Source organism: Anolis carolinensis, chromosome 2, assembly GCF_035594765.1.
Source record: "Anolis carolinensis isolate JA03-04 chromosome 2, rAnoCar3.1.pri, whole genome shotgun sequence".
NCBI classification, from domain to species: domain Eukaryota; kingdom Metazoa; phylum Chordata; class Lepidosauria; order Squamata; family Dactyloidae; genus Anolis; species Anolis carolinensis.
Genome location: NC_085842.1, coordinates 112,122,318 through 112,135,091, shown reverse-complemented (window position 1 = coordinate 112,135,091; position 12,774 = coordinate 112,122,318). Strand labels below are relative to the sequence as shown.

At 41.0% G+C, this 12,774-nt stretch overlaps 1 protein-coding gene across 3 annotated transcripts in view; it reads left to right on the top strand.

Moving 5' to 3' along the window:
- Window positions 1–11,096, top strand: part of grxcr2 (glutaredoxin and cysteine rich domain containing 2) — a 65,490-nt gene extending 54,394 nt beyond the window's left edge. For 2 of the 3 annotated variants that reach the window (XM_062970404.1, XM_062970403.1), the window contains exons 2-5: window positions 3,706–4,227; window positions 7,184–7,411; window positions 8,188–8,244; window positions 10,546–11,096. In XM_062970404.1, coding sequence (XP_062826474.1) covers window positions 3,886–4,227; window positions 7,184–7,411; window positions 8,188–8,244; window positions 10,546–10,725 — 807 coding nt within the window. In that variant the 5' untranslated portion in view covers window positions 3,706–3,885 and the 3' untranslated portion in view covers window positions 10,726–11,096. Of the gene's footprint in view, window positions 1–1,935; window positions 3,132–3,705; window positions 4,228–7,183; window positions 7,412–8,187; window positions 8,245–10,545 lie in introns of those variants that run through there. The other variant, XM_003224100.4, reaches the window with a different exon arrangement.
- Window positions 11,097–12,774: the final 1,678 nt, after the last annotated feature.

Here is a 12,774-nt window from a genome sequence, read left to right as displayed (position 1 = left end):
AGCGTTTGCCCAGATTACCTTGCCCAACGCAATTTGCAATTGCTCCCAAGCCCCATTTTATGCCAGTTACAAATCTTCATCACTGTCAGCTGTCCTCCTTAACCCGGGCGTTTCCTCATCACTTTCCTCGTCAGAGCTGGAACACCTCTGACTACGCCCAGCAGCATCTCCAGCTGTGGATCCCGTCCCATCCCTCCAGCCAAGCCATGGATCTGATCCTGAAGGTCCCCATTCATCTTCTGCCCCATCATGGCCAGTGGCACCCAATTCCTCCCTTACCCGAGTCCAATCCATCTCATCCTCCTCCGAGCTAACCTGCCCCTCCTCCATTCTCTCCGTAAACCCCTCGAAAGACTCTTCATCAGATGGTGCTGCAAATATGTCTCGCAGTCTTTTTCTCTCTCGCTCCTCGAGAGTATCTGACTCTCGAGGAGTCTTACGCCCACGCCTGTCAGTAACAGAGCCACGAGGCTCAATCATAACACCCCTCCCCCACCAAGGATGGCGTAACAGACAGCAAAAGCTGACAGGATATCAGCTTGAGTGTGTTTTCTTAGAATTACATCCCTTTGCATATTAATGCTTCATGATTGATTTTCGTATGATCTGTGGTATAGAAAAAATAGTGAATGTTTTGTCCCTTCCAAATCATACTTTTATTAAGGATATTATCCTTGCTGTTTCTAGGGCCTTCTGAAAGTGTGAAGTGTCTTACTTGTTCGTTTTATCGAAGTGGACAACATAGCGGAGCAATTACAGAATAAAAACTGATTTTTCTAACCATCCTCTCAGCTAAGTTTAGCAGAAAAATCTAAAAAGGAAACCAATCATGGCAGCGGAGGTTGTGGTGAGGGATTTTTGAGTAACATCTTGTATTACTTGGGACCTATCTTTGTAGGGGACAGACAAATGGCAGTAGCAACTCCCTTTCTTTTATGAATGAGCATTGTTTCCTTACAAATCTAGAACTGGTTGGGGAAAGTTAGTCTGTTTTCCATAGTGAGTTTAGGTGTTTATGTTCCTGTTGAGCATGCCATTAGTCTGGCCACTATGCCGTTCTTTCTTACGCATTCTTGTGTTTCCAAAAAGCGATATTCCTTATACCGGTAGCAGTAGTTCCCAACCTTTGGTCCTACAAGTGTTTTGGAGTTCAGCTCCCAGAAATCTTAACATTTGCCCAATTGGGCTGGAGTTTCAGGGAAAGAGCAAAGGTTGGGAACCACTGCCCTAAAAGGACAAAACATTCCTTTTAAAGCAAAAAGGTATGATTGGAGCCATACTCCCAAATACAAGGAAATTTGGATTACAGATTACTAACTCATAATAACCCAAAACATGGATATATTGATGGACACTTCTCATATTTTAACATTCGCTCCAAACCAATAAAAGATGAAAAGTCTGATTCTGTAATGAGGTAATTCTGGAAGTGAGGTTGCGAGACTTCACCTACTCCCACCCTCTACCCCCAGCAAGAATAACATATTTCCATACGTAAGTGAAAGTATTGCCATGCCCCCAATGAAAACTCCAAATTTCTAACAATGCAGAGAATGAGACAGTCTTGATAATCATAAATACCTAGAATTCTTACATTTCCAGTGTTTGCAGTTCCTTGGGAACTTCAATTGCCTATTTTCTTTATATGCCTAAATGGTCTTCCTAAATGCTCAGATGAGGTTTTACTGTGATTCTTCAAATTTAGGGACTGAAATTAAATTTCAATGAGTGTGTCAGAATTTTGACAGAGGCAAGCAATGTCCACATTTTGCCCACCCTGACAGCTATACCCCTAATTTGTGTATCTATATGCTAGTATTGTTCCACTTGACTTCACAGTTGTACAAGTGAATGTGCAGTGAATGCCAAGGCTTTGAGCCCATGTACAACAATGTAACAATTCTCCACTACCAAGTCATAACAATAATAATAATAATAATAATAATAATAATAATAATAATAATAATAATAATAAAAACTTTATTTATACCCCGCCACCATCTCCCCAACGGGGACTCGGGGCGGCTTACATGGGGCCATGCCCAAAACAATACAAAATAAACAGCATATAAAAAACAACATTTCAGAACACAATGAACAGTACAATAAATAAAATATCCATTACAATACAAATCAAGAGAACAATAAAAACAAGGGCGGCTCAATAGGATCTGCACATAAGTGACTACTGAAAATTATGCTAGTTCAATTTTTGTGCTAACACAGTTCCCCCAATAGGTTCAGGGACAAGGTCTCTCTTTCTACCTGAATTTGCCAAGTAAATATTTGAGTATCAAATATTATGGCCCACAACAACTTGGTGCTTCTCTGTCATATACAGAGTGGATATTTACATTCTGATGGTGAGTGTGACTGGATGTGGCACAATACTTTATTTAGTACAAACTTCACTAATATTGCTGAATGTGTCACTGGGCTTTTTTAAAGAGGAGTTTTAGATTAGAAACAGCAGGGATGAAGAGTACAACAAAAACTTCACATCTAAGGGTACACTCTTATCCTCAAGTGATACCATGTTTACAAGTGGAATCCTGTACATCTGTCTAATTTTGGATTAAGCCCATGAACGTTCTTTCCCCCAAGTGCAGAATATTTGGATCAGACTAGTAAAGATGTTTTATTGTGAGAAGTATTGCATTGCAAATCTACTGGCAAAGCCTTTGTTTCACTGAAATTCTTCCACAGCACTAGGAATGATGGCATGTAGGGTAGCTGTAACAAATATGCTGTATTCTCTACTGAGGGTAGAATTAAATGCACAAGAGGGATATATCAATAGCCCCTTGTTCTGAGTTAGCAGTGTGGAGGCTGTGGTCTGAATTTCTTCGCTCTATGGAGTATGGCTCCAACCTATGTTGGAAAGTAAGTTGAAAGGTTTTTTTTTTTTCTTTGATGAATAATTGCAGTGATTAGTCTGGATATTATTGTTAGTTTCAACTTGGATAGTCTTAGGAATCTTTGCATTCCTTACCTATACTAGGTAATTGAGAGCTTGCTTGTCTGCAGGCACACCCACTCTCTTCCTGTATCATGCTAACAATACCATTTGCTCTTCCTTCTTCTGTCTTTCTCCTCCATTAGATCACTTATTTGACTGTGCTCAAGTATTAGTAAGTAAAGCTACTTGGTATATTTTCCAAAGAAGACTAATCTTATTTCTTTTCTCTGCTTGACTCTTGGTATGGGTGGGGGTATTATTGTTCATTTTTTGCCTATTTGGTTACTCTGCTTAGGAGATACAGTGCTATCTTTCACATTTCTCAACAATGAAATCCTCAGTCTTTGGGATTTGACATGTTGACTTACACTTCAATAATTCATTATTGAATGGGTGTCTCCTAGTTGGGACTAATTAATAGGATTCAAGTTATTGTCTTTTGCTATCTTTTGTGATAAAATAAATTATTTAGCCCAGTCCTGATTCATTGTTTAATACTCTGTTACTTGCTGTTTTAATTTATTTAAGATGACATGATACAATGCAATAGCTAAATAATGTGTGGATACTGTCTATTTGAAATGATAATTCCTGGTACTAAGAAATTGGGGTAAATATGCACATACCTCTACTTGCTACTAGCTGTCAAATGCTTTTAAATATTGGTCCTTGAAACACAGCATACTGTTATATATGATAAACCAATTGATTCATCTAAACAAATTTCTTCTTATACTTCATTACAGCACACATTTTCCCTTTCTTGGGTTCCATCAATGTTTAATGTCAAGGTGTCCCTTTATACTGTAATGCGAGAGGAGTGAACAAAACCTTTGAATTATACATTGCCTACCTGACTGTTGTCTAAGGCCAACACTGTCCTTGCTGAACTAATTTCTGGGAAGCAGCATCAAAAACTTGGATCTATGGATGAGTTTCAGAAAAAACTGAGTCAGAGGCATGATGCAAGATCTCGAAAAGTAAGATTCAAAATATCCTCGGCATACAGCGGTCGCGTCTTAAAGCAGGTCTATGAAGATGGTCAGGAACTTGAAATCCCACAGGTGGAATATCCTCATAGTTTCCGGCACTGGAACTTTGAACCTAGAAGCCATTTATTTGGGATTGGAGAAGCCCCAGAATCCAGTTTTTATCCATCAGCTAAACTGAATGCACAGAGAATAAGTGTATTCAGAGAGGGGAACAAATACACCCTCACAAGTAGCCCTTCACTCCTGAATGACGACCAGCCAGATGACAGCCACATGGTAGGTCATATTTCTTCTTTGTTTTGCTGATTCCAAAAAAAAAAAAAAAAAGGAAAAAAGGGGGGGGGGATTGGATTTGAGTTAAGCGAAAATGAATAGTTGGAATTCACTAAGGTTTATATGTTAATATTCATTACTCCTATATATTCACTAGTTTAGTAAATACCTAAAGATCATGAAAGCTCCCCAGTCCTCAATTACCAGGCAGTAGCTACTTTGAGCAGCAGGGGTCTGCTCTGCTGACTGACATTTACACCCTTCCTGTGGCATGACAGAGGATGCATCAGTACAGCCAGTCCCCAAGTTACAAAGATACAACTAACAAATGACTCAGAGTTAAGAACAGGGGTGAGACAACAGGAAGTGAGAGTAATCTACCCCCAGGAAGGGAAATTCACTCCTGAAAGAGTTATCATGGTGGGTGTGTGTGTGTATATATCTATATAAATAAAAATGTACCAGTAAATGTCTGTTTGTTTATGACCTCATATCTCTGAAACTACTTCACCAATTGCTTTGAAATTTTGACACTACATAGCATTCAAACTGCCAAGTGTTTTGATGTATTCACATGCCTACTACTATACAGATGTCACACCTGTGACAGGTAAAAGCATGATTTGCTTCACAAACAGTGCCATCTGCTGGATGTCAAAACCACACACACTATACTACATACGACTGTTAAGGTTCTAAAACTTAAATCTCTGGTGCTCAGCACTTGACTCTCCTTAAAGCCATCTGTACTCAGTGCTTGGCTCTCCTCCTCATGGCCTCCATCCCCGGTTCTCTCTGTCCTGGCCTTGTCTTCGGGTCCAAGCTACCTGTCTTACCATTTTCCTTTTTTCCAAGAGAAGAGACCCCCCCCCCCCAGCATTGCTGCCATCTTGCCCAACTGCAGCGCCGGGTGAAGCAAACCCTGTCAGGGCCAGAGCTGCCATTTGGGTACTGCGACCTAGTCCTCCCCCCCCTCCCCGACAGCCTGCCTGCCTCCCTTTGGAGCAGAACTGGGAGAAGAAGAGCAGGAAAAGGGCGGCAGGGCAGGCAGTGGGGTGGGTAGGGAAATTGGGGATAAGACATGGATTGCTTCTCACATGGACAATTATATATTGCGTGGTCTACAGATAGAAAACCAGACAATCTCTATATCTTCACAGAAAATGTATCAACAAAAAAATATTGTAGACCCACAAGCATTGTGAAATCACATATATTTGAAACCTGCTCTTTTTCTATTCTTTCGTTTTCATTAAACTAGACCGGGCCACAGCAAAGTGTGGCCGGGTACAGCATATATATATATATATATATATATATATATATATATATATATATATGTAATCTTCGTTTTACTATGGAGTAAACAACAAAACCACTGAAGCAAATCATACCAAATTTGGCCACAAAAGACATAGTCATCCAAAATATGTCTTTCAAAAAAACCTAGAAAAATAGTCCAAATTACAGAGGATGAGGAAGAGCTTTTCTCCCCTTAACTGCCAGTTAGAAAAGTAGGCTCTACTGCCTTTAGCCCCCCACCTGCGCTGCCTTTAGGCCCCACCCCCTTTGTATCTTAGCAACTCCCTCAGCCAAAATGGCGCCCAGGGCAGAGGCACAGTGCACTTAGGCCTCATCCACACTGCCTATAAAATACAGATTATCTGATTTGAACTGGATTATATGGCAGTGTAGACTCAAGGCCCTTCCACACAGCCATATTACCCATTTATAATCTTATATTATCTGCTTTGAACTGGATTATCTTGAGTCCACACTGCCATATAATCCAGTTCAATGTGGATTTTATACAGCTGTGTAGAAGGGGCCTCATATAATCCACATCTAAGCAGACAATATAAGATTATAAATATAATATGAAATAATTACTGTGGTATAATAATACAGAACAATATAATCTCTAAAACCAGGACAGTAAATAAAGAGCAACACTCTGAAAGCAGGGAAATTGGAAATTCCAGAAAGGAAACAATCAGGACCAGCTAACACTTCCCAACAAAGGATTCCCCCAGGCAGGAAGCAGCCAGGATTTGAAGCTGCAAGGCCATTAAATGCTAATCAAGGTGCCCAATTGCAGCATTCTTAGCTGCCACACCGAGACTATTAATTGCTATTCAACCTGGCCAACCAAGGATTCCACAAGGTAGAAAGTGGCCAGGCTTGCAAGCAGCAAGGCTATTCAGTGCTTTTCAACCTGGCCAACCAAGATTTCCCTCAGGTGAAAAATCCCCAGGCTTTGAAGGCACGAGGCTACTCCGTCTCATTCAACCTGGCCTAGCAAGGATGCCCTATATAGAAAGCGGCCAGGCTTTTAAGCTGCAGGACAATTCAGTGCAATTCAAGCTGGCTAAACAATTATTCCCCTACAAAGAAAGTAGCCAGGCTTCAAAGCGGCTCTTTGATTGAGGGTGCTACTCCAGCTACTCCAGAAAACAGCCAGGCTTTGAGGCTGTAAGGCTAGTCACTGCTATTCCACTTGGCCATAAGCCACAGCAACACGTGGCCGGGCAAAGCTATATATGAAGTTAGTTACACTTTAAAAATGTGCCTGTGCCTATTTATATACAAATTCAACTTAAGAACAAACTTACAGAACCTATCTTGTTTGTAACTTATACATCTTTTTCCACTGTGACAATGCTTTTGGTTATAGTTTAATTGTTTTATTGAGACTTTTTAACCTGTATTTGGAAATTGAAGGTGGAGATGGATGTAATGTGTCATATAATGAATATGCAAGAGTTCAGCTAGAAACACAATGGTAGTACATTTATGTTTATTTGTGTGTGTGTACATTTATTTAATGTAAAACTGGATCTTTTACATTACATTACATTACAAGCAAGCTTGTCAGAACTGAGCACTGTATGGATTTTGCTAAGGAAGCTATAGGTCTTTTCACAATTTTAAAACTCATATGTATCCAATGTTATATCAGCCTCCCCCCATTTTAGATTTTGGAAAAATCATCATCTACACTAGTAATCTGAAAATCATCCGAACACCAATGACTAAGAAAGAGTTGGTGAGAAAAATCATGCACGATGAAGGTATTGATGACTACTCTTTTATGTATCGTGAAGAAGGAAGAGGAAATAGTACCATCCAAACTGAAAGGAATGTGAAAGATGCTGAAAATGATCTTGACCACAATCAACATGAGCAGGTAAAACAAGATCCTTACTTTTCTGTTGTTCCAGCCTCACCCTAGATGTGACCAGAGCCTCAACTATAATTGCATCAATGTTCCCTCTAACAGAGAACCTAGTTGGTTTCATCTATAGGACCTCGTCAGATGGGTGGTGGGCAGTGATGCTATTCTTAATGGCGAGGCATGGAGACGGTCATTTCGCTTCACCTCATTTCACTCTGCTTTGCTGGCCAGCCAGCGATCCCATGAGCGGAAAAACAGTGCTGCCTTTGGCCGCCACCGGCCATCTGATGAAGTCCTAAATAAAACCTGAGGCAGAAAAATCTCAAAAGCAAAGAGGTAGCAATTGTTACATGCTGTACAGTCCGCATATTTGTGGGACCACTAGCCACTAGCCATAGTTCAGTTTATTCTTGTCTGCCAAAAATATGCGCTCTCTAGGCATTTTCTAGGTTCACCAGCACAACTCTATAGTATTCTTGGGCCAGACATTCTTTATTTCAATAAGGTTCACAATTATCTGCAGTTTTGCATATCTATGCAAAGTCTGATAATATATTGGACGCTGTATTGTACTTGAGAGAATCCCTACAAAGGCAAAAGTAAACTAAGTTAAAAGAAATGTGTAGACTAAAAGAAAAGAATATTTTTAAAGCAGATTACTCTCTCAGATAGAGTAATAAGGGCTTTTGAAATTCAGGGCTTATGGAATGTTAATGGAAGTTGGCTTGATACTATAAAGAAAGACATTTTAATTGACTTAACCCTTTGTCTGAAAATCAAACTTACAGGTTTGTACCATCAAAATCGAAAAAGGCATAGATGACAGCTCAGAATGCATCAATGAGGTCTGTATCTCTAGGTAATTTTCAAGTGTAAGCAAACAGAATCCCCCCCCCCCAGAAAAAACCAATCACTGAAAAATAAAAGCATTGGATAAGCGAAAATGCTGGATAATAAGGAGGGATTAAGGAAAAGCCTATTAAACATCAAATTACATTATGATTTTACAAATTAAGCACCAAAACATCATGTTTATACAACAAATAAATAGAAAAAGCAGTTCAATACATGGTAATGTTATGTAGGAATTACTATATTTGCAAATTTAGCACCAAACATTGAACAAGGGATATAGGTCAGTGTGGACTCAGATAACCCAGTTCAAAGCAGATATTGTGGGTTATTCTGCTTTGATATTCTGGGTTATATGGCTGTGCGGAAGAGCCCTAAGGGACTTTCCACACAGCCATATAACCCAGAATATCAAGGCAGATAATCCACATTATCTGCTTTGAACTGGATTATATTGAAGTGTGAGCTCAGATAACCCAGATCCCTTGCCAGGCCCCAGCAAGGCCCCAGCTGCTCCCTCCCTCCTTCCGTTCTTCCTACATTCACCACTTGGGATGGGTGCACTGGGGCCGTCACTGACTATGCTGGCCGCTTTGAGGCCAGGCCGTGCTGAGACCAAGGGAGCCGCTGCTGCCGCTGTGCTGTCCCCTGAGCCGCCCGGCAAGAGGCGGAGCCAGGCCCCAGCAAGGCCCCACCACCCCAGGTGAAGGTAGGAAGAAGGGAATGAGGGAGGGAGCGGCTGGGGCCTTGCTGGGGCCGTGCCATCCCCTGAGCCACGTGGCAAGAGGCGGAGCCAGGCCCCAGCAAGGCCCCACCACCCCATGTGAAGATAGGAAGAAGGGAAGGAGGGAGTGAGCAGTTGGGGCTTTGCTGGGGCCTTGCTTCTCCTTTGGGGGAGGAAGCAGCAACAGCAGCAATGGCACCTGCAGCAGGTGAGGATCGCGCAACCCTGGGAGAAGGAGGCAGGGGGTGCGCGCATGTATGCACGCATGCGCGCATGCGGGAGCACCTCAACTGCGCCCCCTAGAGGATAGCGCCTTCAGAAACGCTGTACTTTGCCTAACAATTGAACCGCCCCTGGCTGCATATGATGGCAATGTATGAAGTCTGAAGGAAGTGTCAGTTGCAGCCACAAATCATTTTGTAAAGTAGCCTAATTAATTAACTAATTGTTTTAGTAGCCTAATTAAGGCAGCTATGTGAAACTGCTTTGCCCAAGTGGCACTGTCGACAATTGCCTAGATGTGCCCTTTAGGTAATACTGGAGCCACAGCACAGTGTCAGCTATAGTTGTTCTCACAGCTACTATCTCCCTTTATGCAGAGAGATGCCTTTAGTATAATCACACTGGCTGATGATGAACAATGAGTGATCAAAGCTCATTGTAAATTCACAAGTCAAGCTCACCTAAGAGGACGGAAGTTGATGTGCCTACAATGCATACTACAATGGGCAGCTAAATGGGAGTATTTTGGATTGAGCTGGCAGAGAACTAAATAGGGGTTTGAAAGAAAAAGAGTGGAGGTGCACTTTGATTAAACCCCTGCTTGTGCCTTTGCTTCTTGACTGCACCTTTAGCACAAATGTACAAATGTCAATAACAGACCATTGCAAACATATTGCAAAAGTCTCTGTTATCCTGACTTCTAAAGATATCATTCCTGTGGATAGCTTTGCTGAGTTGAGGACACTCCCATTCCTTGGGGGGAAAGTAAATGTTCAAGTGCAGATACTCCCCAAATATTGTCATAGGCTTAAATCAGTCAGGATTATGTGCTAAACTTTATTGCACACATGCAGAGCTATGTCCTGCTCAGATGTAGTACAATTAGAGCTGGACCAAGACATTTTGCTGCCAATGGTAAATGGTCCACTCTCTGTTCTATGTACTGCAGCCAAACTGATAGCTGAATCTTATTTCTACACTGGCAAAGGGATGACATATTTTCTTTTGTACACTTCAAGGCAACAGGCAAGGTTGAAGGGTCTAGACTAGGCTCTATGATGTACATAACTCTCTTGAGCAAAATGGAATGGTCAGGGGCCTGAGAAGGAATGGCTACAGAGAGACCTGCTTTTCCCTGGGCCTCTGCCACATGTTGCGCCTAATTGTAGGACTGGTTACAAACAGAACAATACCAGCCTATCATAACAGCACAGGAGAACTTGGTCTCTGCTTTAGACAGATATGCAATTTCCACTACATTTACCTGATAAGGTGCATTTACTTTAGCTATAGAATTGTGCAAATTGCTATTAAGGAAACTGTATTTGATCACCTCATTTTGTTTCAGGAAGCAGGTGATGAGAACAGTTGCTCTCAGTGCAAAGGATCGGGCTCTGCCCTCTGCTCTGTGTGCCACGGAAGCAAGTTTTCAATGTTGGCTAACAGATTTAAAGAGTCCTACAGAGCTCTGCGATGTCCTGCTTGCAATGAAAATGGCCGGCAACCCTGCCAGACTTGTGCTCACTGACTCTACTTGCAGATTTGACCGTTTTGGTTTTGTGCAGGAAAAGCATTTCCAAGATCTTTTACATTTAATATGACACTGTATATTAAGACTACATTTTAAGGGTTTAGAAAGGTTACATTTTGGACTATAGTGGCTGGAGACTATAGGAGGTATTGTCCAAAAAGTAACTCTTCTAAGCTCTGATTCGTATATCAGGTGGAGGATTTTATTTAAAGTGGTAGCAAATTTAAAATTGCATGAGTCTTTCTTTGCATGAATGGTGTAATGAACATTTTGACAAATTGGGCCATGACCCCAGTCTCACTGATGGTAGTGGGTATAATGGCATATTTCTCCAGGAGACATCAATAAAATTTTAAAATTGTGGTTCACTTTGGTTGAAACACGTTTTAATTTTTTCCCCAACCCTTCTCCCAGTTAATATCCTAAGGTGCCTTGTAAGGTTAAAATAAAATCCTACTAAAATACAGGTTATAAAATGAAATAATTTAAAATAAATTAAGGTAAAGGTAAAGGCATTCTCCTGACATTAAGTCTAGTCATGTCCGACTCTGGGGGGTTGGTGCTCATCTCCATTTCTAAGCCAAAGAGCCGGCATTGTCTGTAGACACCTCCAAGGTCATGTGGCTGGCATGACTGCATGGAGCACCGTTACCTTCCTGCTGGAGTAGTACCTATTGGTCTACTCACATTAGCATGCTTTTTAACTGCTTGGTTGGCAGAAGCTGGGGCTAACAGCGGGAGCTTCCTCCACTCCCTGGATTCGAACTGCCAACCTTTTGGTCAGGAAGTTCAGCAGCTCAGAAATTTAGCCCACTGCACCATTGGGGGGCTTCTAAATAAATTAAATAAGTTCTCATATTATAATGAAGTAAGGTGTTAAAACAGTTTAAAACCACAAGAAAATAGGATAAAGGTATAGCACTGCCTCTCCTGAAAAGATCCTTTCATAGAAGCTTCCTGGCTCCAAATATATCTGAATAAAAAGACTTCTGCCTGACTTAGGATTTGTCATTCAATGTTTCTTCTGTAAATTAGGCTAGTTGATTTGTGCCAGTGAAGACACAGTGCTGAATACTTATTATGTATGCTACCATCAACACTCTGTAAGAAAGCAAGTGAGAGTGAAAAGGCTTTCCTTGTTGCAGAATTCGTATTTTTGCTTCCATGCTATTTCTCTAAAGATTATTAAAATTGTACACCCATTGAGCAGATTTACTCAGACTTTGCACTTGCATCTCTTGGGATATAAGGACTGAAGGACAGAAAGTAATTATCTCTAATATACCAGTTCTGACATTGGTACAATACCAGAAGAAAGTGTTCTTCAACCCAAATGAAATGAATGCTAAGATTCTGCATGATTACAATTTCTCTTGCCTCGCAAAGCATTCTGTTTATATGTTAACATTCACAAGCATTTTCAATTTGCATACCATTTTGCAATTAGCCAAACTTGTATCCCTCCAGTGGTGCATGATTTTTTTCTGCAGATTTGGCTCATTTCAAATGTACTGTTATTAGAGAACACTGTTTTCTTCTGTTGTATGATTCAGGGAGCATTTCCCAATGCTATACAATACTGCAGAGAAATGAGGGAGGGCATGGAAATGAAAAACATCAGTGCAAATAAAAAGAAAAAAGAAGCAGAACATAAATGTGTTTTATGGGTCTTATTCAGAGCGACACTGGCAGTGATGTTAATGGGAAAGATCTGCCTCTCTCAGGATTCAGTTGTTAACAAATGGGGCTCATGTTCTTCAAAATGAATCCCCTGTTGTCATTTCTAAACCATGAACTCTAATTAGTCTAGATGAAGAAGCAGCGCTGAATATTTAGCATGCTACCAATTGCAGCAACAAAACTGTTACAAATAAGGCGGCAAAGGGAACACTTCTCCCAGAACCTGTAGATTTAGTTTATTGTAACCCTGTTAATGTCAATGATGGCTTTGCTTGCATATAAGCTCTGAGGTTCCTGATGAGCTAAGAGATTTCTCACCCATTTTATCTGCTGAGGTTGCAAGTGTAACCAGTGTAATTTATGGCC